Genomic DNA, 22,483 nt, shown 5'->3' with positions numbered 1-22,483 from the left:
GACAGGATGCTCATAATAATCATAACATCTCTGGTTAACAACCCTACAGTGCTCAGATGTCTGTTGAAGAAGGGTTGGACCTACTCATTTGGTAGCAGAGTGTTCGCTAGAAATCATGTTGTCTTTGGTAGATTTCCGAGCCTGTGCCTTACTCTTCCAGAGAAAGTACATTTAATTGGCCCACAGAATCAGTGCCTGAAGGAGTTTTCCATTCAGAAGGGCAAGGTTGGTATTTCCTCTGTCATTTGAGACTGTAGCACTGTACATGCTACACAGATAACTGCTGTGAAATAGATCTGAAAATTTAACTTCTTTCTTAGTATGAGGGAATTACGTGATACTGTATGGTTCTATACTTTAGTCTTTCTGGTATAATGTCATAAGGTTTCATATGCAAGGGAAATAATATATAAAATATATGTTCTGTTAAAGTTACTACTGAAAAAAAAGCTTGACAAATCAGTTTCCTGGTATGTCCAGGTCTCAGATGTCTCTTATGGAACAGTTTTCATTTTCTTTAATATCAACTCAAAAGCAGACCAAGGGCACCAGTGGAAGCATCATTTGTAGCATCTGGGATGGGAACCTACAAAAAGTTGTAAGCTCTTCAACTTCATTCTTACTCCCGCTAAGCCTTCTGCAGACTTTTATTTCTTCCAGTTTCAAGGAGAGGAGTTCACTTGTGTTCTCTCACAAATTGCCACATGGTGTAGAAGGATCCTCTGCTTTCTGAGACTAATTTCAGGAATCTCATGTATCATTAATCAGCTAATTTTCATATACTAGGATAAAGAAGTTTATGGTATGTTAAAGAAATACTACAAATACTGTAGTGATAAAAAATTAAACCTGTCAAAGAGTGTGTCAGTTTACTAGATGCATTGATTTTAATAACTGCATCTGCTTTTTATGCTAACTCCTGACAGCTGCTCTACTGTGCCTGATTTTCTAACACCACTGGTACAGTTTCTCTTCCATCTGCTTCTGAATGTTGCCTACTCTAATAGGCCTGATCAGAGAAGATGAGGAAACACTTGCTCAATACAATTATGCCAGAGTGTTTAAGTAGTGTACTAATCATGGAAATGGATTTGGACTCCGTCTTGCTTCTGTGTGGCCTGAGGGCATGGTTTCTATGGCAGTTAAAGCACTTACTGTGTATGCAATTAATAATGATTAGTCAGAGAGAAGAATTTGTACCATAAAATTACATTTAGACACAGTCAGTTCCAAAAGAGAACTATATCCACTGGTATTTCCTCAAAGTCAATTTGCTATGAAAGCTGGTTAAGTTCTTACCAATTCCACTATCTTGGTGAAATAGATATTCTGAGTTAACCTGAAAAATTGATACTGAAAAAGTAATATTCTGCAGTGTTTACTTCTTTGCCAACTATCCAAGTTTGCATTTCTTTAGTAAAAACAGCAACATGCTCCAAACATTTTCTCCTTTTTCCTCTAAAATCAGGCAGTCTGCATCACACACTCCTTTTTATTTGTCTAGTAATGAGGCCTTTGAGATAGCACATATCAGTGTAGGAAAAAAAGTTGCCTGTGGCTAAATGTCATATGGTTTTAAGTTTCTCTTTGAACCATAGCATTTTTTCCCATTCTTACAACTATGCTGATGCATACATAGCTGTATACACTAAGCTGTCAGTAACAGTAGAGTGTTCCCAACATAGGCTGCCATCGTTACCTTGAAGCATTTCTAAAAACATGGCAAGTCTATAGAGCACTCACCTCTTCTTTAATACTCCTATTATTTTTAAATGCAAAATATACCTTTGATAATGTTAATTTTCATTCAGAAAGAGTGAAGAGCTCCCACCATCTCACCTCCTGTATCATAAGTCAGGAAAAACATTTCACCCTAAGTAGTAAAGAAGAGTAATGTAAGTCTCTATGTTTGACAAAATTATCTTAATGGCAATTGGTATAAATAGTGATATTTCAGTTTCTTGTAACACTAAGCCTTGGAAACGTAGATGGTCTTTGATGGAGAAAAGAGGCTCAAATCCAAACTCTTCCAAAGCAACGTGGCTTCTTGATGAAATAAAAACTTGAGTCCTTGCTTTTGAGAACCAAAACGGTTTCTGAATACAGATTCATACAGATTAACCTCTGCCAGGTAATATATGAGTAAAGTGTCACTCTAAGAAAGGGAACAAGCGCAGACATTTTACATGCCAAAGCTTCAATGCAGTGGAAGTTACTGCGTTTACCACCAAAATATCCTTGCTTACACGGTCAGTCTGTGATGTCTGTTTCTTTTCATCTTGTCCACTTCAGGTATTGATTAACCTTAGAAAGTACAGTTTCAGTAGTCATTTCTAAAATAGTGTATTCCATCACTTTTACATTGACTCCTGTGTCTGGCATTGGGACAATATTTAGCATTATTTCTCAATGTGAAAAAGAGAGAAGTCAAAAAATTACTGGTGCAGAGGTTCTTTCTGTGAACCACAGATATATTTTCACCCACTGGAAGAAAAAAGGAAATAAGCAGGTTGCTTTGCAACAATGTACTATATGAAGCTATGAAGCTTTAACAGCTATAGACACCCAAAAGCAAAGTCTTCAGGGAGAAACTGTACCAGCAGCACACAATGGATACTGCAGAAAGAAATGGCAAGTGCTTGTAGTGGTTGACTCTCTGTTAAGGAGCATGGAGGTGCCCATCTGTTGCCCTGACAGGGAGTCATAAGAGCTGTTCTGCCTTCCAGGAGCAAAGATCAGAGATGTTGCCAAGAGGGTGCCACAACTTGTCAAGAGCAGACTACTTCTCTTTCATGTGAGCATGAATGACAATGCAAACCAGAGCCTGGGCAGAAACAAGGAAGACTATAAAACCCTGAGGGTGCAAGTGCAAAAATACTGGTGCCCAAGTTATCCTTTCTTCCATTTTTAACAAACAGGAAAGAGTGCAGCCAGAAGAAGACATAATGCAAATCAACTTCCAGTTTCATGGCTGGTGCTGTCATGAGGGTTTTGGCTGTTATGACCATGGGGGACACTTTTGGATGACTACAGTCTGTTAGGGAGGGATGGGATCCACCTGTCTAGAAGAGGCAAGGTAATCTTTGGTGGCAAGCTTGCTAGTGTGTGGAGATGTGCTTCAGACTGAAGGACCTTGGGGGTGGGATCCAAAATGGCAATGCTCCATTGCTGCATCCAACTAGGAAATAAACCAGGCCAACCAGAGCAGTGACAAATGTTCCTAAGCTGCCTCCCAGATAAGACCCAGAAGGCCAGCCACCTCAAGAGTGTATGTGAACAGAAGGCTGTGGAGCAATCTTATCAATGCATACAGATATGTTAAGGGTGGGTGTGAAGAGGATGGGGCCAGACTCTTTTCAGAGGTTCTCTTTCAGTGGTAACTTAGACCTACCTAACACAAAGGGTTTACATTCCCGGACCTGCGGATGGACCTACATTCCTGGGGATGAATTCAACTGCCAAAACAAAGGTATTTACCATCATTCAAGCTTTTAGATTAGATAGAATCTACATAAAACCTGTGCCATTCTGGACCAGGACGTGGAAGCCTGATTACTTACCTTCAATGGCACTGGATGTCTTTGTAGAGGAACAGATTCTTCTCCTTGGGAGGAAAAGGCTTACCCTTGTCTAATTGGATTCCTCCAACAGCTCTCTCACTACCTCTAGCGAGAGAAGAGAGGCAGTAATACATTACCAAGTTACACACTGGGAGATTCTCAGGATAAGGCATTTTCCATACAGACAGACTATCTGATATTTCAGAGTTCCTATACTGCTAGGTTTTAACTATCACTACAAGTAACTATGGGGGTGTCCTGGTTTGAGACCCCTAAAATCCAATTCTCGAGTCCAAGCCCCCCTCCCACATCTCAACCCAGTGTGAGATGGGTTTTCCAGACACTACACAAGACTCAATATGGGGGGACAGGGAATTATATTACAATCACTGTACAAATAAATATTACGATATATCATATACATAATCTTAACTATCTCTCCTATGATAAATCAGTATTTACAATGGATCAATCTCTTCTCCCTCCAATAAAAGTCCAGAAGGGAAAAGGAAAGATCCTTTCCACTCTCAGGGCAGCAGCCTCTCTTCTTCCATGCAGCAGCTGTAATTGGATTGTTGTAGCTGGATCTCTTCCCAATACACACAAGGTGTGGGGGGGGTCTCCTCTCCCCCTCTCAGCCCTTTGGCTCCAATCGAAGGTCTCTCTCTCTTCCGTGGACTGCAGTAACCGGGACAAAGGTTTGCCTCACCGCATCATATCACGAAGTGCAGGGGCATCTTCGTGACGGTCCGTTTCCTCAGGGGGTTTACCCCTGAGTCAGAACATCTGGGACAGCTTTCAGTTGTAAGCCTTTGCCTCAAGAGTTCTATCAGAGCTCCTGTGCTCTGTCTCAGCTATTAGCTTGGCAGCAGCAGAGGAGCGGGCCAAGGTGACCCCCTCCACATTCCGTCTGGCCGTCCCAGTCCAACTCCGGGACGTCTTGAGCTTCTTATCTCCTCTCTCCGGTGCATGCTGTATTTTAGGACTTCCATCCAGTAGGAGTCCACCACCCCTCCTCTCTAGGAGGGGTCTCCAAGGGTTTGGGGGGTCTGGTTCAGTTCTTAGGGGTCTCCAAGGGTTTGGGGGGTCTGGTTCAGTTCTTACCCCAAAACTCTGTCCGTAGAGCTTAGTTCTGCTCTGTTGCTGGTTCTCTCTCTCTCTCTCTCCTTGCAGGAGTTCTCTCTGTGTTGCTGCATGCTTGTTTCTGCTTCTCCTTATCTCCTTCTGGCTCTCTGCCACTGTTTGCCATCTACTGCTGCTCTGCTGCCGCTTTTCAGTATCTCCTGCTGCTGCTTACAGTGGAGAAACTTCCCCCAGCTCTTAGCTACAGATACCTGGCCCAGTCTAACACTGTTCCAAGTTCTTGCAGCCCCCTAGCTGGGGCTGGGAGGGGCCCAGCCCCCAACAGTGCTTCAGGCCCCTTTCTCTCTCTCTCTCCTCGTGGTCTCAGAACATGGCCACTCTCTCCAACAACAACTACAAAAACCTTCTTTTCTGGTCTGCTTGTGATATGTTTATATTTTGCAGGAGCGCTGATTGGGTCCACATCTAGTGACACCACCCCCTCAGGGGTTACCATTTTTTTAACTCCAGGGGGAAAACTTTTTCCCCTCACCACAGGGGGTTTTCAGAATATTTTATGTTTTGGGCTTAACTGTAGGTATAAATCTTGAACCAGTGCAGCTTATTTAGTTGCAATCATATACTGTTCCAGCCTCAGACAAACTGGTCTGCTAAACTGGTAACACATGTCTTTGCTAGTTCTGAGTGCAGCATGTCCTATCTCTCCATCTATAAATTTAGGTCTGTGCTTCTATTTTTAAATACATACATATCAATCGTGAAAACACTGAAACACTGATCTCATGAGGCAATACTTCTATACTAAGGGAAGTGACATTCTACTTTATTCAATGAGAAATACTTGATTTCTGCCAGTAAAATCTCTATTTTCCATTAAAAAAATTAACTATCCACAAAAAACCACATTGTGTCCAGATAGATCAAAGACAATACATTTATTAAACTTTGAGAAAACAACAAAACACTAACATAAGGAAAGTTAAATAGAAATTGAAAGACACATCTTCTGACCTGCATATCATGGCTTGTGTGACCAGTAAAGTACCAAAATGACATTCTGAGTTTGACTGAGGTATTTAACTATTTTTGGCAATAGAAACAGAGTAAGAAACTTCTTTCAAACAAACACAGAGGCATTACTTGCATTAGTGTCTACCATCTATGAAATTTTATATGAAACTAAATAATGTAGCTGTTAGAAAAATATAGCAGCAAATTAGCAGAATATCTAATGCACATTTACCATAAAGTACGTGCTAAACTTAAAAAACTCACCCAGTAGTTGGGCCCAGTCCTGTAGCACTTGGTCACAGAAAGAGCATCAGTGAGTTCAGCTGGAGACATCATAAGCAAGACCTGCATTTGCTGCACATCAAACACTTCTGAAATGAATGTCCCTATCTGCTTTCTAAGAAGAACCCTGCTGTGATGAAACCATGGCCTAGGAGGGTAACTCCTGAAACAACAAAAAGCTCCATCAGGTTCTTAACAAAGAGAGAAGCTTTCCTGACAAGTTTCAGTTTCCTCTCCCTTCCTTCTGAAAGTCTGCCTAATGCAGTCAGAGGAGATGCTGTTAGGCTGCAGAAATGAAAATCTTGTTTGAGCAATACTGCACTTAATCCCCTTGTTCCACTAAAGTATTTTAATCCTGTTTTAGCTTTAAAAATGCTGGCTAACTGCTGAAGTCCTTAATTTATTCTTTTTTAATCAAGACTTTATGTGGCACAAATTAATAAATGTAGTGATACCTTTGGCTGTAGAAAGGCTTCAGAAGTTGGTCAAACATGCAGAAACTATGCTGCTAAGTCACCAGAGCTTATTCACATATTCTCAAAAATGTTCAGTGAAAGTATAGTTGCACAGTGTTTACTACTGTGGTCAACAATATTTTGTTTATAAAAAGTATATTTTTATTAGCATTAACTAGAATCTGATGAAGAACAGAATAATTTGTCCAAATATTTTGTATATTTGAAAGTTTTATACAGAACTTTAAATTGCATGTATATTTCTATAGTAGCTACCATTAGAAAGTAATAGAATCTGTTCCTTTAAGTTTCTACAATATTTCAAAATTTCTCTACAGGTTTCTTTGGAGGTATACAATGGCTCTGTAAAAAATTTTTTCTTTTAGTTGTGAACAAAACTTTTATAAAACAGAAAACTCCTTTTTAAGACTGCAACAATTACATTCCTTAAATGGGTCATCATAATTGAACTACAGTGTGTAGTGTAGTAGAAAATATTTATGGTTTTATGACTGAAATATTAAAATATATTTTATTAATTTATATAAATCAAAATAGATGTGTTATTTAGTCAAGCTACTTCTGGTTTTCACCTATATATGATCAATTCCCAATTATTGATATAAAGATCTCTGCCAACAGCACGGTTTTTTCTAAATTCTTAGACTTTAAATCACCTGATTTTTAGCTTTATCAAAATGCACTGTATATTAAACATAGTAATTTCAATGTTTAGTATCACAAAAATCAACAACCACAAGAACAAGACAAAACAGCCTTAAGACAAATTCATAGATAATATTTACAGAACACGATAGGAATATTTTGATGTATATTTCATGTTACAACATTTCAGATAAAATTATAGGAACCACAAGAAACTTTTAGACTTCATTTTGGTTTCAGCATACAAGCCCAAACTGACTCTCTGCTGTGAAACACTGCACACACTTAGTCAAAATAAGAGCTACGGCATGATTTTGTTCAGCTGGTCTGTGCTCACGTAACCAGAGGACATGTTGAATTCCTTGTCTGGCACTGGCAGCGCAGTTGCATTGAGCACAAGGCCTTGTGGAGAGTGAACGATATGAATAGACGTGTAGTCTGGGACTGGCATCTCTGAAATTGGGGTTTCTGCTGTTGAAGCTCCAAGATTGACACCAGTAGTGGTAAGGCTCTCTGTGGTGAAGTAGGCATCTTCGTTACAGCTTTGTTCCTGAACGTGTGGCTCATCCTCTTCGTGGGAAGTCACAGCAATACACTTTTTCACATCTGCTTCACAGAAATAGGTGTTGTCGATGGTGAAGTTTTGTTCTGTGCAACCTTCACGCTGTGGTCTCCCCACCTTGGATTTCTGTCCTGGTGAAAGTACAACTCTGCCTGCTGGAGTAATATCACTCACTTGCGCATAAAAGTCAGTATTTGTCAATGAATTCTGGTTACTTATCTGGGGATGGACCGATGGACGAAGTGAGTCAGTGCTCTCTGCAAAGGGTGGCCACAGCTGGATGTTTTCAGACTGAGTATTCATATGCCGGTGTTGGGTGTCTGTGTTGGCAAAGCTTGCAAGTGACTCCTCCTCGTCTTTTCTATCAAGGCACAGGAGATCCTCTTCTTTTTCAGTAACCTTTTTGAACTGATCACTATCAGAGATGGCATCACATGTGTCGCTTGCACTGAAGTCTGTCTCTGGAATATCTGGTTCACAACAACTGGCCCGTCCAGAATCATCATCCTTTGCTCCCAAGCAACTGTGAGATTTCAGGTGATCTTCACTCAGGAGCCTGTCAGTATCTGAGACTCTGTTCTTTTCATCAGGGTCTTCTATGTCCAACTCAATAAACTCAACCCACAAGTCATCATTGTATAGCTTTGTCTTGTAGTCACCATGGCTGGCTAAGATGGAGTTCACTTCATCTAGCTTTCCCTTCTATAAAGCAAGAAAAAAAAATTGTAAGGAAAATAACAAAAATGCTTGCACTTTTTATGATATTAATTTATGTAAAGGTAACTGTAACTAATGTTATAATTGCAAAGGGCTTTAACATTATTTTATACAAACTAATTATGTGGCAGTTCACCCCATGTCAGAATTTTCTTCTACAAAATTTTTCTGCCTAGGACAACAACTGTTATCTGCTACTACTACAAATACTCCCACTGTAGATTTTAGAGCTCAGTATTACCTTCAGCAGATCTGGGTCAATCCCTTTAATCTTTGGAACTGGCACAGGAGGAAAAATAAGCATTTTTAACCTGGAAAAAAAAATTATGGCTTTTAATTGACAGTGGTCCTTTTTTTAGGAAGTTAGAAAGAAAACAGGCTTACATTGTGTTTATACTTAATTACTTCAAAACCTAAATGTTTGAAAATTCAATTTCAAATATCTCTAATGAAAAGAATTATTGCTTTTTCTCACTGCAAATTAAGAAACAAATTTTCTGCAAGCTTCCTTGTTGAAATCACATTTATGAGGGAATCCACTTTGGAGTCTTGTCTTTGATAACTGAGTGCTATATAGTAAATTCCTAGAGCTCTGTGAATAGTTTCTCTTTTTACCTACTTTTCAATGGAACCTGACACAACTATCAATACGCAGTGACTTTCCCCAAATTTTTTTTCATGAACAGAGCAGCCTTGAATAAACCCAATAAATTTGAATAGGAGAACAGAAGATAGGAATTGGTGTAAAGAGTGAATTACTTTAAAATTAATAAATAAAACAGAAAAACAACTGCAAAAATTTAGGCTAGTATTTTGCTATCTCTATGACGCATCTGTTTTCTGAACAAGAAATAAAGGCAGGGTTTTATCCTTGTAGAGAAAGGACTAGTAACTTGCTTATGCATTTGCGTGCTGTGGAAATATATATTATTCTAATCCTTCATACAGCACACTCCTTATTCTTCAAGGGGACAAAACTTCCCCCCCAAAAAAGAAACAACACCCTAATAGAAGGATGCTTTTCCATTAATAATAATCCAGCAATAACAGGTTATGTCTATTCTTTCCATTTTATCTCCCTGCTTTCTCTGCAAACAGATGAACTGTAGTTCTCAAAAGGAAAATCAGCATTCTTTTTACACTGGGTTACTTGCCAATTTTAGAAAGTGAGCTGTGGGAATGGTAGATACAAATCCACGTATTAGTTCTGCTGCATTGTTAGTGACATTGGTGAGGTCTGGAGAGGATCACAGGAGTCTTAAAAAGTGCTAGAGAGAAATTTACGCACCTTTGGCTTAACAATGGCAGCTCCAAATTCCCCAGCTGCTTTTTGTTTTTGGGCAGACCTTCAATGTTCTGCCCAACAAGCCTAATAAGAGCCAGAAATGCAGTAATTTTCCACCCAATCCCTGGAGGAGTAGTGTTATACGTGCACTGGCTGGGCTATCAGGGTACCAGTTTAAGACTTGGGCTTACCGTCAAATCCACAAATCAGCTATTCTGACAGGACTGGGCATTGCTTCTAATGAAACAGACAAAGGATTTTACCACTTGCTGCCTTGAGAAATCATTCAGGAGGGAGAAATATGCTCTGCTTCTTTCTTAGCCTAGCATAATTCAAACTTTCATCTCTCAACTCTAATGACCTAAACCTAAGGCATCTGTCCTAGAGAGCCTCGTTCAGGTCCTGTGAGATCAGAACCCAGGAAAATATGACTTGGTATCTTTTCAGAATCAGGAGAAAACCGAGTGGATATTTTGCATTATGGAAAACTTATGCAGCCTACTTCTCTGCTGAATACATTGGTATTCCACTACCACATGCTCCAGTTTGAAGAAAAGGGTGCAGACTCACGGGTTCAGAATAACATTCCACGTGAAGGGTCCTCAGTGCAGAAAAGCCTCCTTTAGCAGTCATAATTTGCATGGAAGATATTTATAACTCTGATCAGAGACACACTTCAGCCCTCAGGATTTCCTGTGACCAAGCCACTCCTTGCTCAGTGTGCTGACCTTAGTGAGTTTCTAGTCCCACATGCAAGTTGTTCTTGCCCCATTCTGACAAGTCAAACTTTTGTCATGAATTGGATCAGGAGCCTTGCTCTTAAATCTGGGATTGGGATGATATTGCAGGGAGTGGTTTCCTGAAATTAAACTCCACCAAAGCAGAGTGCCGCTGCCTAAATTATTTTTTTACATCTGCTCCAACTGCATGACATTCTTTTAATTTCAATGATTTGTCCTTTGTGCAAAACACCCAAGTGTTCACTTTCAAAGTGTATATACAAGGCACTGACAACAGGCATGTGTGCCCTGGTCTTGCCCATGGTGTTGTTTCATAGTTTAGAACAGTACTGGTATGACGTCCAAGCTGAATACTGCCAAAACCTATCCTTGAACCACATATTAGGAGATTAATACACTTTGAGACCATACTGTCATTTTTATATGTTTGATTGTTTCATTTTTATAAATGACACCATTTTATAATTTTTACAAACAACACAATTCTGTGCTTTGTTTCATTTTATTCCTGTTATTTATAGGAGCTGCAGTCTATCCACAGAGACCAAATATTCCCCTAGGACTCAAGCTCTTTGCCTTGGCTTGATGAAATAGAGATTAGTGGAATGGTCTAAGAACAAAATCAAATATACAGATATAGGTCTGTAGGAAACTTTTGAACAGCATGTGGGTAAAAAATAGTACTTACAAAATTTGAATAGACTAAAAAACTAGTACCCTTCAAAGCCTGAGTAAATCAACTATGTCAATACTGTAGAATAAAATGTTCTGCAATGCAAGAGGAAGAGGAGCATTCAACATAATCAGATTCCCACTGCAGAAGGCCCCAGTGTACATGCAGCTAATAAGAATAGACAACAATATTTAAAATAGTTCCTAGTCCCCCAAATTTGAAATAATTCAAGAACCTTTTTTGTCATGCTACAGGTACATAAAATCTGACAAATAAAAACTCTCTACCTTGGTTGTTTAGACAGCACGATTAAGATCACTGTTACAGCCAGCCCACATGCTCCGAAGGTAACAACTAAGAACCATGGAAACCCAATTTCTGAAACAAAAGAACATAAACATGTTATCAGGAATCTGCATCTCTGTCGCATCTTTAGTTTCAACCTTCTCTTCTACCACCTGAGTATCCCAAAGTGGTAAAAACTGATGGAATTTTTGGTTACTTAAATGTGAAAGTTCTATGTTCTGAAGAAATAAAAATATGCTTTTGGTCTCTCAATATTTTTCATATTCCACTGAGACTCCTGGCAAAACCAGACTGATTTTATAAACCAAACAAGATCTTAGTAAAGAGAATACTTGTAGCAAAACTAGCCATGAGGAACATTCTGCCTACTTGGAACATGCTGTCAGTAGTCCTGATGGCATATAATACACTTATTCATCCAAGCTGAGAGAACATTACTAATAGCACACTAAATCATAGGCAAACTATATTTCTCTCATAAAAACTAGAGTACGGTGGTGTTAAAAAGCATACTACTTCTCTAAAGGTTGAACATTATGTTGTGAATCTTCAGCTGAGGAAAAAAATGTCCCTTTTATTTATCTGGCATGTGGTATCAGAAAATGTAGAAATTAAGTGAGAAATGCAATTTAGTAGGAATGAAGAACAATGCTGATAAATGAAATGTTTTATCCCTTAAATACTAGCAATTCCATTATACTTGAGCTGACACTGTAGAATACAAAGCATAAAGAAGTTTATTCTGCCTTTAGTCTTAGATTTTTCTCATTTGTTCCCAATTGCAACTTTTCCATACAAACTTCACTCCTTTTTTTTTGGGCGAAGGAACACTGGACAGAAAGCTTTAGACCTGTACACATGATCATGAGTGAACTTTCAGAAAAAAAAGAAATCAAAAATTCAGGTACGAGTTTGAGTCCTGCGTTCCAAGTTTAGATTTTGACTAGATGTGCTTTCAGGCACGAATTAAAGTCTTTATGGATATGTCTGTGTTAAACAAGTCTATATTTTAATGGAGAAACAGAAAGTCCTTGTCATGTCAGTGAGACCAGCAGATGCCTAGCTGCTTCAAAAAGTAAGAATATTGCATTAGAATGTAACTACTTTAAATTTTTAATACATGGAAACCTAGAGTTTAATTGTATTCCTAAAGGTGATATACAAAACAGGTAAAAATAAATTCTCAATCAAATCAGCTCACTACTGCTGTGTGAGATGTGTGGATAAGTATCACCTTGGAGAATCTCAGCTGCAGTGACTGAAGAAAAGTGTGGTTATAGGATGGCCCTAGATTTTTACAGGATTTTAATTTTGTTCATATAAAAATCTTGACAATGTAATGCAGATGGGGTTAATAAAATGATGCCACATGTACAGAACATCAGTTTTTCCGAAAAATTAGGTAAGAAAACTAGTAATGGGAAGAGTTAAAAAGGAGAATCTAGCAAGGTTTTAAAAGATAAGAGTTATGAGTTGTTTTATTTAACATCTTTACTACCCTGGAAAATGAAGTGAAATACGTTAAAATATGTTCTGAAGACCTCATATTTTAAAGAGTTAATTCAGTAGCTCAGACCCAAGAACACTTTAGGAAAAGGCACTGTCTCATTCCTTCAATAGAAAAAATGTGGTGATCAATGACTGTTTCTTCTTCTGTCTTTAATAGCACTTTAAAACAAGTACAAGTCAGAAGCAAGAACCAGAAAACCACTCACTGTCCTTCATAGTAGCAGGATGATCAGAAAAACACAATTCTGCCAACACACTTAGCCAACAGTATAACACTTTAGAAGAAGTGACAATTCTTCTCTTTGCTACTGAAGTGCTCATTTTAAATGATGAAGTATGAGATTTAACTTTGTTTTATGCTCTGTAAAATGTGCAACAGCAGTTATGTGTGATTCTTAAAGCTATCTGTATTTTTGCTCTAGGATGAGCTGTGAATGTCTTGGTGAGTTTAATTCTGAGCTTGCACATAGAACTTGTACATTCTCAATCTCACCAAATTATTTTCATGTAGTAGGTTGAGTAATCTAGCTATTCAACCATACAATATTGATGGTAAGGAGAAAAAACACACACCCACCCACTCCGAAAAGGCAAGAATCACAGTTTTAAAAATACTTTATTTACCTTCGGAACGAACACATTCGCTGCCCAGTTGAGAAAAAGATACATAAACGATTTCACTGAACTCCCCAAATTTTTCAGAGGTTTGTTGTCTTGATCGGAGTCGTATCTCATAATCTCTTCCCATCTTCAGAGAGTACAGTGGAACCATTGTTGAGACCCTGGGTGTTAACTACAGAGACAGAGGGACGGTGATTAATTTGTTTGAGTTGTACTGGCAATTTTACATTGTTTCTTGATTTCAGAAAATTTGAAGGCATTTTTGCTACTCTAAATTGTAAGGATACCACAAGAAGAGTTCAGAGAAAATTCACACCATTTACTTTTGACCTACTGGTCATCAGGCATTGCTGTGATTCAGGGGACCAAAAGTGGAGAATCCAAGCTCTCTGTGGGAGTGAAGAAAGGCAGCTTCCCCCAGTTACATGCCATAAGTAGGTGGTGTGAACATCTCTCACTGATCTTATCAAGTTGTAAATACTTTTTACTGTTATAACACAACATTACTTATGGCAAAGAGCCAAAAATGTTGTTAAAATAACACAGGAGTTTTAAAAGTAGTGCAATCTCCACTACAGAATTAATGGTTCTAACTAGACATATTGCATGTTACAAATGTTTTTATTTGGAGAACACTGCATAGGTCTCAAAATCTTCAACTATATGTTAAATGTGATAATGGAGACTGTGTGAGAGAGCTGGCACCACATTGTTGGTCTTTGAAACTTCTATATTAACTGCACCACAGACACTGCTGAATATCAAACTATTTAGGAAATCACATTAGAAGTCTTAATAATTGAAATTTCTCTATTTATCTATTAATCCTCTAAGAATACGTATTTTAGCTTCAACAGTCCAATAAAAGTATACAAAAATAAGGAAAATGTGCTCAAAACAGAAATCCATGTGGCAGATGTTATGTTCTACTTTTATGTCAGAATCAAGGATGATACCAGCAAAAACTCAGCATGGGCTAAGACTAAAAACACCTGGAAATCGGCAGCCATTGGGAATTTGAAGGAAGCTTTAACAACATACTCTGTAGCTACATAATCTAAACTTGAGACAGTAGCTATGATCTGTGGAGTTCTCTGATCCCTGGTGCCTCCAGACTCCAGTGTTCTGAAAGCCAACCAGGCAGATTTTGAAGGAGACAGTGATCTCAGGCAGACTGCTTTTCTCTTCTAGTAGTTGAGCACAAGATCATAGAGAACCATTGCTCTATGCCCTAAAAGTTTTTAACATGTGAAGAATATCCAGCACTGGAAAGCACTGGAAAGCACTGGAAAGGAAATTCAATATATACTTATTTCATTCACTGTGGCTATGAAGCCACAAAAAACAGTTCACTGAAGTTTTACAAGTAGGTTTACATGCATCCCAAATAATGGTGTCACTTGGAAAAAGCAGTATGCAGACTAAATTAGAGCCTTTGTGAAAGAAACCTGGATGGAGCAAGATGTATAGACTGCGAAAAGTTCAGCATGAACTGAATAGATGAATAGCACTTGTCATGCATCAAGTCAAGTAAAAGCCATATGAGAGAGATATAATAAAATACAACTAATAAAAATGCATGACAGCATACAGCAAAATCATTAAAAGTATGTGACGGGGAGCTTGGAATCGGACCACTGGACTTACTGCATGCAGTTCAGTCAGGTCAGTGTACAGGGAGTGATGCTTGTGATTGACATACTGAAGAAATGCGCGACAAACGCGCTGTCACGCTGGGCTGTGTGATTGCACTGCCTCATGAATCTGGCCCTGTAAGAGGGGGTTAACACAGAGTGCAGAGCAGTCGTTCTATCATTAGCCAGCTGGAGCCCCTGGGACACCAGGAGTGCTCACTGGGATGGAGTCACCAGGGGCAGAGGCTGGCCCAGGCACAACAGGCATCACAGCAACCAAGGTAATGGCTTTCACAACTTTAACAGAAGAATGGTGAGAACTGGGAGATGGGCAGTAGTAGAAAAAGGTTCAGAGGTAACCTGGGAAGGAATAACACAGGATTGGGCACCTGAACAACACAGGGAGACATTGGCTATATATCCAATGCAGTGCAGGAAGATGAGTTTCTCATCCCTCGGAGTAGCAAACCCTGTCTCTCAGCCACAATGATGTATGGACTCAATGGTATTCAGCTCTGGAGTTAATACTCCATGCATCCCTGCCCTAAGTGCACTTGGCTGCAGTATGAAATTTTTCCAGCAAAAATTCAAAAGATAATGAGAGCTAGCAGAGTCCTCCCTGTTTCAGCCCTCTTCACTGAGCACTGAGCTATGATCACCAATTTCATCCTGTATTAGGTAGATCTGAGCCTGGGTTGGTTGGGGTTTTTTGTTTGTTTTTGTTTGTTTGTTTATAATAAGTCAAAAGATCAGGTCAATCCAAAATATAATAACAAAAGCAAAATTAGACTTTCAAGACTCCTTATCACAAATACATTTTTGGCATTCATAGACACTCCATTATGAAGTCACCATTCTTCCCTACTGATCAGCTGATGGGTGTTTTCACATCCTGTTTAAAAAACAAAACAGTCTCACAGGGTTCGCTAGTCAGGACTAGAAGACAGGGACAGGCACAAGAGGGGACAGAATTTTAGTCTAGTGAATGTAATGAGTAATAGTTCAAGGTAAGGGGGTAGAATTTTAAAAAGATACTCAGTAAGAAGCTAGTAACAATAATGGATTTTTTTCAAACTGTGAGACAGGTTGCATTTGTCTCTGTCTCATGAACACCCATTATGTGAGGGTTCAGATTTTATTGTTTTTAGGACTTATTGTTTCTGTTTTCTCAGAAAATAATTTTGGTCCTCTTATCAATATAACTTACTGTTATAACACTTCACTAATTAATGTTTTAGTCCTCTTTCAATTAATAACCTATCTATTTTCAATTGGTAAATGTATGGAAAAAATGAATGCTATACATGAAAAATCAAACAATCGTCCCAAAACATATAAAAAAATTACAAACAAGTCTCAGCAAAGGAGAGACCTAATACAATATTAAGTACTATAAATTAGTTTTTGTATTACTTATGTGTACAAAGCATTATGGTATATTTAAGCAGTCAAAGATTATCCTTTGTGTAAAAAGTTAGCAATAACTAGACATGTATAGCTAGATAATGTGTAAGTAGACATTTATCTCTTTACTGCTGCAACACTCATTACAGAAGATATTTGTAGCAAGGGATGCAAAGAGTGAAATTGGAGCACTGCTCCAATGCTGTTATTCATTGATTTGCTATTGTCCTAGGCCAGACTAGGATTTGTTCAGAAATTTGTCTTTTGTGCTCTGATAGCGCCTCAGGGAATTATGCCATGTTTGTACTCTTAAGCTGAAAGGCACAAAACCATACAACATATACATCTGAAGACAACATAATCTTTAGTAGTATGTTTGTTGAGGCTAGTATTCAGCAATTCCTTGTCTGTTTTCTGAAAGAAGAAATACTGATCTTCAAACCTTTGCTCTCCTGAAAAGAACTATTCTGAAGGCATTCTGGAATTACTGATGGCACTAGAGCAAGAACATAGCTTTATGAGGGTACTTATAAGACTGATATCTAAAGGCTTATTAAAACATCATCAAAAATGTGCATTTTTTAAGAGATAGATGTAATTACACTTGCTTTGGAAAATCTGCAGATTTTCAACTTCTTAAGGAGTATTTATTTACTGCCTAAATTTAACTCATTTCATAGGCTATATAGTAAGTACAGCTTAAACCAGTACAGAGGGAAATATAGACACGAATTAGGAAAAAAATTACAGACATTATAGGTCTGTTTGGCTGTAGACTTACTAATAAGGAGTAGACTAAAGAAAAAATGCTAACATTGAGAAAAACCACAGGTGAAGAGGGAGTCAAGGTCTTTCAGAGGCAAGCAAAACAGTTTGACTATGTTTCAATTGGTAAATTTGCCTTTTGTAGACTAAGACAAATTCATAACAGTATTATCTGCTTTCTTTCAGTTAACTCATTCATATTAAAAAGAAAGCAAAGGAAGGATTATGCTCTGAAATGATGTTATTACTGCATCAAAGAAGAGATCTCCATATGCAAATACACCACGACACACTGGTATTTAGCCCATGCATTCAGGTAAGATGGGTACAATTTCTTCCCTGTAACAGAAAAACTAACTTAAACTAAATACATGAAAAGTTAAGTGATTTTCAAAAAGAAAACTTAAAAGATTTGGAGGATAGGTACTTTATAGTTTCATAGACTATTCATATAGTCACAAATTTCCCCTTACTATCTGGTATAAAATCTGTACATCTTATCTATGTTGAATTACTTTTATTTGCTTATTGTATCAAATCTTAAATTGCAACTCAGAGCTTTGCTATCCTTTTTTTCCTCTTTTTTATTCTACTGAAATGATAATTATAAATACTGAAACTTTACAGTTACTGTAAAGACTCTGAAGAATCTGGACAGATGTGGTGATATTTTCCAATCAAAATATTCCTTGTTCCAACTACTAAAAAACCGTGCACTATTCAAATAGTTGAAGTTTCAGAAAACAATAGGAAAATATTTTATCCTTGAGAACTTGCATATTTCTATACTTGACTATTCTTGACTATTTTTATACTTTCTAATCTAACACAAGTGTTTCAGGTTTTTTATTATCCAGCATGCCAACTACCTTGACACATAAAGTTACAATATTTGCTAGAAAAATGTCAGAAAAAATACGGTCATATTGTTTGAGAATTGAGGTATAATCTAATTAGCAATTACAAACCTGTTGTTTTCTATAGTGGTACAAACGTGTCAGGGAGAGAACAAGCCTGCACTGTATTATACTATTGTATAATAAATATTTGCTTCATACCTCCTTCCATTTTGTCTCATTAACTTCTTTGTACTGCAATTCATACTCCAGAGTAATCCATCCCTTCTGAACATCTGCTGTTGGTGGTGGATCCCATCTTACCTGGATATCCGCATGGATCCCAGTCTGACTAGTATTTAGCAGAGTCCAGTTAATGTGGACAGGGGGATCAGGTAGTACTGTTTAAACAGAGTATTTGGAATAGAAGTTTTCAATGTGAAGTCACTACACACTGTTAAATGATTTCAGGACTTAAAAAACATATTAACCATGTATTTCCTGCCTAAAATCTAATGAAAGTCAATGACAAAATCCCTGCAGGTTTGGTAACAAGAAGGTACCCTGCCATTGGCAGTAGGCATGCTCTAATAAAGCAGACTAGAAATGTATTACCTATTAAAATATATTTCCAAATAGCAGATTATTAATCACTGAGACATAAACGATTCTCCATCAAAATTTAAATCTAGACTTCTGAATAGAAATAAAAACAATAATTTGAATAACACAGAAAGACATTTGATAACTAATATAGAAGTACATCGAAAACCTATGGTATCTGACAAAATTGATCTATATTTGTTCAGCTTAATAAAAGAAAGCAGTGGGTATTCTAGTCACTTGTAGGAATAAATTAATTGCATATGCATACACCACCACTCTGAACAAGCAATAACATCTGCAAAGTCCCAGACAGTCATAATTCTTATTGTCATAGACAGAAATTCTAGCTTAGAAATGCTAAACATCCTGCTTCTATAGATTAATGTTGATTCAGGAACAAAAACTGTTTTGGTTCCAGAGCTTTGCAGAATCAAGGTTTTAACACCATCCTTGCTTGACAAGGAGATGTAGCATCCATTAGAAAAGACTCAGTGTGACAGCAAAGGCAAGTTCATTTGAGCTTGTACATATTTGAGAGACCACTAGTATTCAGAAAAAGAAACCACATATTTGCTTTTATCCTTTTAGCTTTTTTCCTTTTAGCAATATTTTCTGGTGTGGATCACATTATAGACCTTACAAAATCACATCCCTTCCTATATACCATATTTTTTAGATACTAACTTTCCTGAGAGGCAAAATTTAAATACAGTTAAGAATAATGTGAAAGCTTATAGAGGTAAGATACATAATGGAAGCATACCTATTTCATCAACACTGAAACATTTTTGATCAAATACTTGATTTTTACTGGCAAGCCGAACACAATATGGTACCCAAATAGAGGTGTAGGACACGTTGAAATAACAGCTGTTTTCCCCTGATGTGATATAATCAGGGCATTCTTTCCAGTCCTCATCAATACTAGAATGACAACAAAAACGTAATATATGTGAGAGAGAGGTTACAGATCTTACACAGGACAAACTGTAGATGTTACAAGACACACTGTTAAAAGTTGTAACCTTTATAAAAGTAAGAAAAACATATTAATATTGATGGTGATTTACAACAAAACCACTCTGCAAGCAACCTGAACAACTGAGTTTAGGTACTCATGTACTGTTAGTGGCATTTCTGAGCTTTGGGTACTGCTTCCAAGAGCACTGATCACTCACACTTGGGAAAGTGCCTGAGGGTGGATGCTGCAGGAGACCTAGCACAAACCAACTCAGGACTATAGGATGTGAAAGGAGAGAAACACAGTGCTGTGAGTGAGGAAGACCTACAGAACTTCTAAAACACAAGCTTGGAACTACCAGCAAGAACCTTTTATATTTTTTTTTCTGACTTTGTTCAAAAATTCATAAATGTTCTTTGTAAATAAAAGAATTGCAGCAGGAAATATCATATCCATTTCAGCTCTTAAAAAAAGACAAAGCAAAAGTTATACAGAGTAGCATGAACTCTCAGACTGAGATAGTGTCATTTTAATACAGTCAAGCTTAAACTACTCAGTAGGTTCAAAAAAGTCTTCAGTTAAAGCGAAATGGGAACGGTTAAATTGTTAGGAATAGTCCATAAGAAAAGTAACAGACATTTATTCAGCATTTCTGAAGTCACTTTAGAAAAACAAATCTCATGGTGAACAGACCTGCTGCTGCTGGCTTTTATCTTGATACTATCTTTTCAAAAATTACTGTCTTGGTTTGTTAAAAAATGTGCACTATAAATGCTTATTCTTACTAAGAGCCATTGAAGCTGTACAGAAGGATGATTAAATCAATTAAGCCAAGTGCAGCCTTCAGTACTGGAGTAGGTGCTTAGAAACTAAAAAGGCGGATGCTACATAAAATGAGTTGGAAGCATTTCTGCCACTGGTCTTGTGCCTAGCTGATGAGACCAGACACTGTTCTGAACAAAGTGCTGCAACTCTGTCAGACTCAGGACTTGATAAAGGTGTACACAATTAGATACTATGGCTTCTGTAAGCAGAACACTAGTTTAGATGACAGAGTTAGGTCCTGAGCCTTAACTGTAGCTTGCACATTGAAGCAGAAATATTTTTACCACATCTTTTATTGCAGTATTCTAATTTCTAGGACAAACATTAAATATATGATCTGCTCAATGTACCTGGTACTGCTTTATTGTAGAGTTAATTTAATTGATTTTTAAAGTTTGTAATCTCATGGTATATGTCAGCCAAACATTTACACTTAAATAGTGAGTCTTTGCCCATTGCAGAAGGGTTGGAAAATAGGTGAACTTTAAGGTCTCTTCCAACCCAAATCATTCTATGATTTTATGATTTCTGAGAGGTCTCAGAAGAGTAATGAAGAAAGCTGGCCTTGCCATTAGGCTCAAGTTTGCTATGCAGATGTATCATCATCATCACAAAGTGTGGGTAGATCAAAAAGATTGAAACTCTGTTCATTAGAGGGAACAGAAACTCATATTCTGTGAACAAAAGGCCTGTTTTCATTATAGCCATTACTGGTAATGTCTATGTCCTTTTTCAGGATAATCATTATAACAACCTGATAATCAAAAAAGTTTAAGTGGGACATGAATGATAATTGAACGGGGCTCAATGATACATAATCCCCAGTCTTGGAGCAGCCTTTTCATCTGGACCTGCACATTCAGACTTTAATACAGCAATTGATCAATGGGAACTTTATAAAAAAATAATAAAAATTTGAAAGGAGTTATATCCAACCTCCACATTGGTGCACAGATATAAGGAGTCTCAGCAAGTTAGGTTGGTAAAGAACAAACTGAAGCTGCCAATTAAAAAATCCTTTCCCAAGCCATGTAGCGTTCAGTTTTAGATTCTGCAACCTGGACCTAAATTTAATAAGAATGTGTTCCTAATTACCTGCAAAATAACACTTGTTCCTGCAAATTGCTTAAAAATTAATAAATTCTGACACTGAACGAAATGCACTTAAAACATAGTTTTATGCTCTTAAAAACAGCATGGCTCATATCATAGCAAACAGTAACAAGCTAAGAAGCATAGCAAAATAAATGACTTCTCTCTCATTTCCTCTTTCAGTTTTTATTACCTTTTCATGTACAATAGTTGTATTGTTCTTGGAGCAGTGAGGTTATAAAAGTTTCCATCAGTCCAATAACATGAAAATGTCTCCATTTCAGGTGATCTGCAAATGCTGATTTGTGGCCACTGCAAAAGGTCTGTCAGGAAAAATGGCAGAGGACAGAAGGATACACATTAAACAAATCCATACACCAGACTAACATACTGTTAAAATGAAACTCAGCATTTTTAATGATTAATTAACTTCTCTTCCAATCCATTATGTACAATCAGGCAAGATTTAAATTCTTCTTATGTGCATATATGTAGATGACTACACCTGTAGAAAGCCAAATTTAAGATGGGTCAAGCTCTCATTTGTACAGAGTAGAAGTGTTAGTTTCACAGCCTGACACACAGCATGAGGACTTCCCAGTCCTATAGCTGTAGTTGAATAGAATAGAAAAGACTATTTCAGATGGAAGGGACCAAAATTTAAAGCCTGTTACTAAGGGCACTGTCCAAACACCTCTTAAAGACTGGCAGACTTGCGGCATCAACCACCTTTCTAGGAAGCCTGTTCCAGAGCACGACCACCGAAAGAAACACTTCCTAGCACCCAGTCCAAATCCGCCCTGGTGTAGCTTTGAACCATTCTCACGTGCCCTGTCACCAGTCCTCTCACCAGCTTTGTTTCCCTCCTCAGATCTGCACACAGTGAGGCC

At 37.7% G+C, this 22,483-nt stretch overlaps 1 protein-coding gene across 7 annotated transcripts in view; it reads right to left on the bottom strand.

Annotated features, from left to right (window-relative positions):
- Nucleotides 1-5,553: 5,553 nt before the first annotated feature.
- The window catches only part of GHR (growth hormone receptor), a 162,946-nt gene continuing 146,016 nt past the window's right edge, over nucleotides 5,554-22,483 (bottom strand). For 6 of the 7 annotated variants that reach the window (XM_017811172.1, XM_017811170.1, XM_017811169.1 and 3 more), the window contains 7 exons: nucleotides 21,787-21,916; nucleotides 19,479-19,639; nucleotides 18,332-18,510; nucleotides 13,474-13,642; nucleotides 11,322-11,412; nucleotides 8,578-8,647; nucleotides 5,554-8,321 (listed from right to left, as the gene is read on the bottom strand). In XM_017811172.1, the coding sequence (XP_017666661.1) occupies nucleotides 7,359-8,321; nucleotides 8,578-8,647; nucleotides 11,322-11,412; nucleotides 13,474-13,642; nucleotides 18,332-18,510; nucleotides 19,479-19,639; nucleotides 21,787-21,916 (1,763 nt within the window). In that variant the 3' untranslated portion in view covers nucleotides 5,554-7,358. The remainder of the gene's footprint in view (nucleotides 8,322-8,577; nucleotides 8,648-11,321; nucleotides 11,413-13,473; nucleotides 13,643-18,331; nucleotides 18,511-19,478; nucleotides 19,640-21,786; nucleotides 21,917-22,483) is intronic. The other variant, XM_017811173.1, reaches the window with a different exon arrangement.

Source organism: Lepidothrix coronata, unplaced genomic scaffold (assembly GCF_001604755.1).
Source record: "Lepidothrix coronata isolate B3197 unplaced genomic scaffold, Lepidothrix_coronata-1.0 Scaffold31, whole genome shotgun sequence".
In the NCBI taxonomy this organism is placed as follows: Eukaryota; Metazoa; Chordata; class Aves; order Passeriformes; family Pipridae; genus Lepidothrix; species Lepidothrix coronata.
The sequence above is the reverse complement of the archived record's forward strand: the minus strand, read 5'-3'. Positions and strand labels throughout refer to the sequence as shown.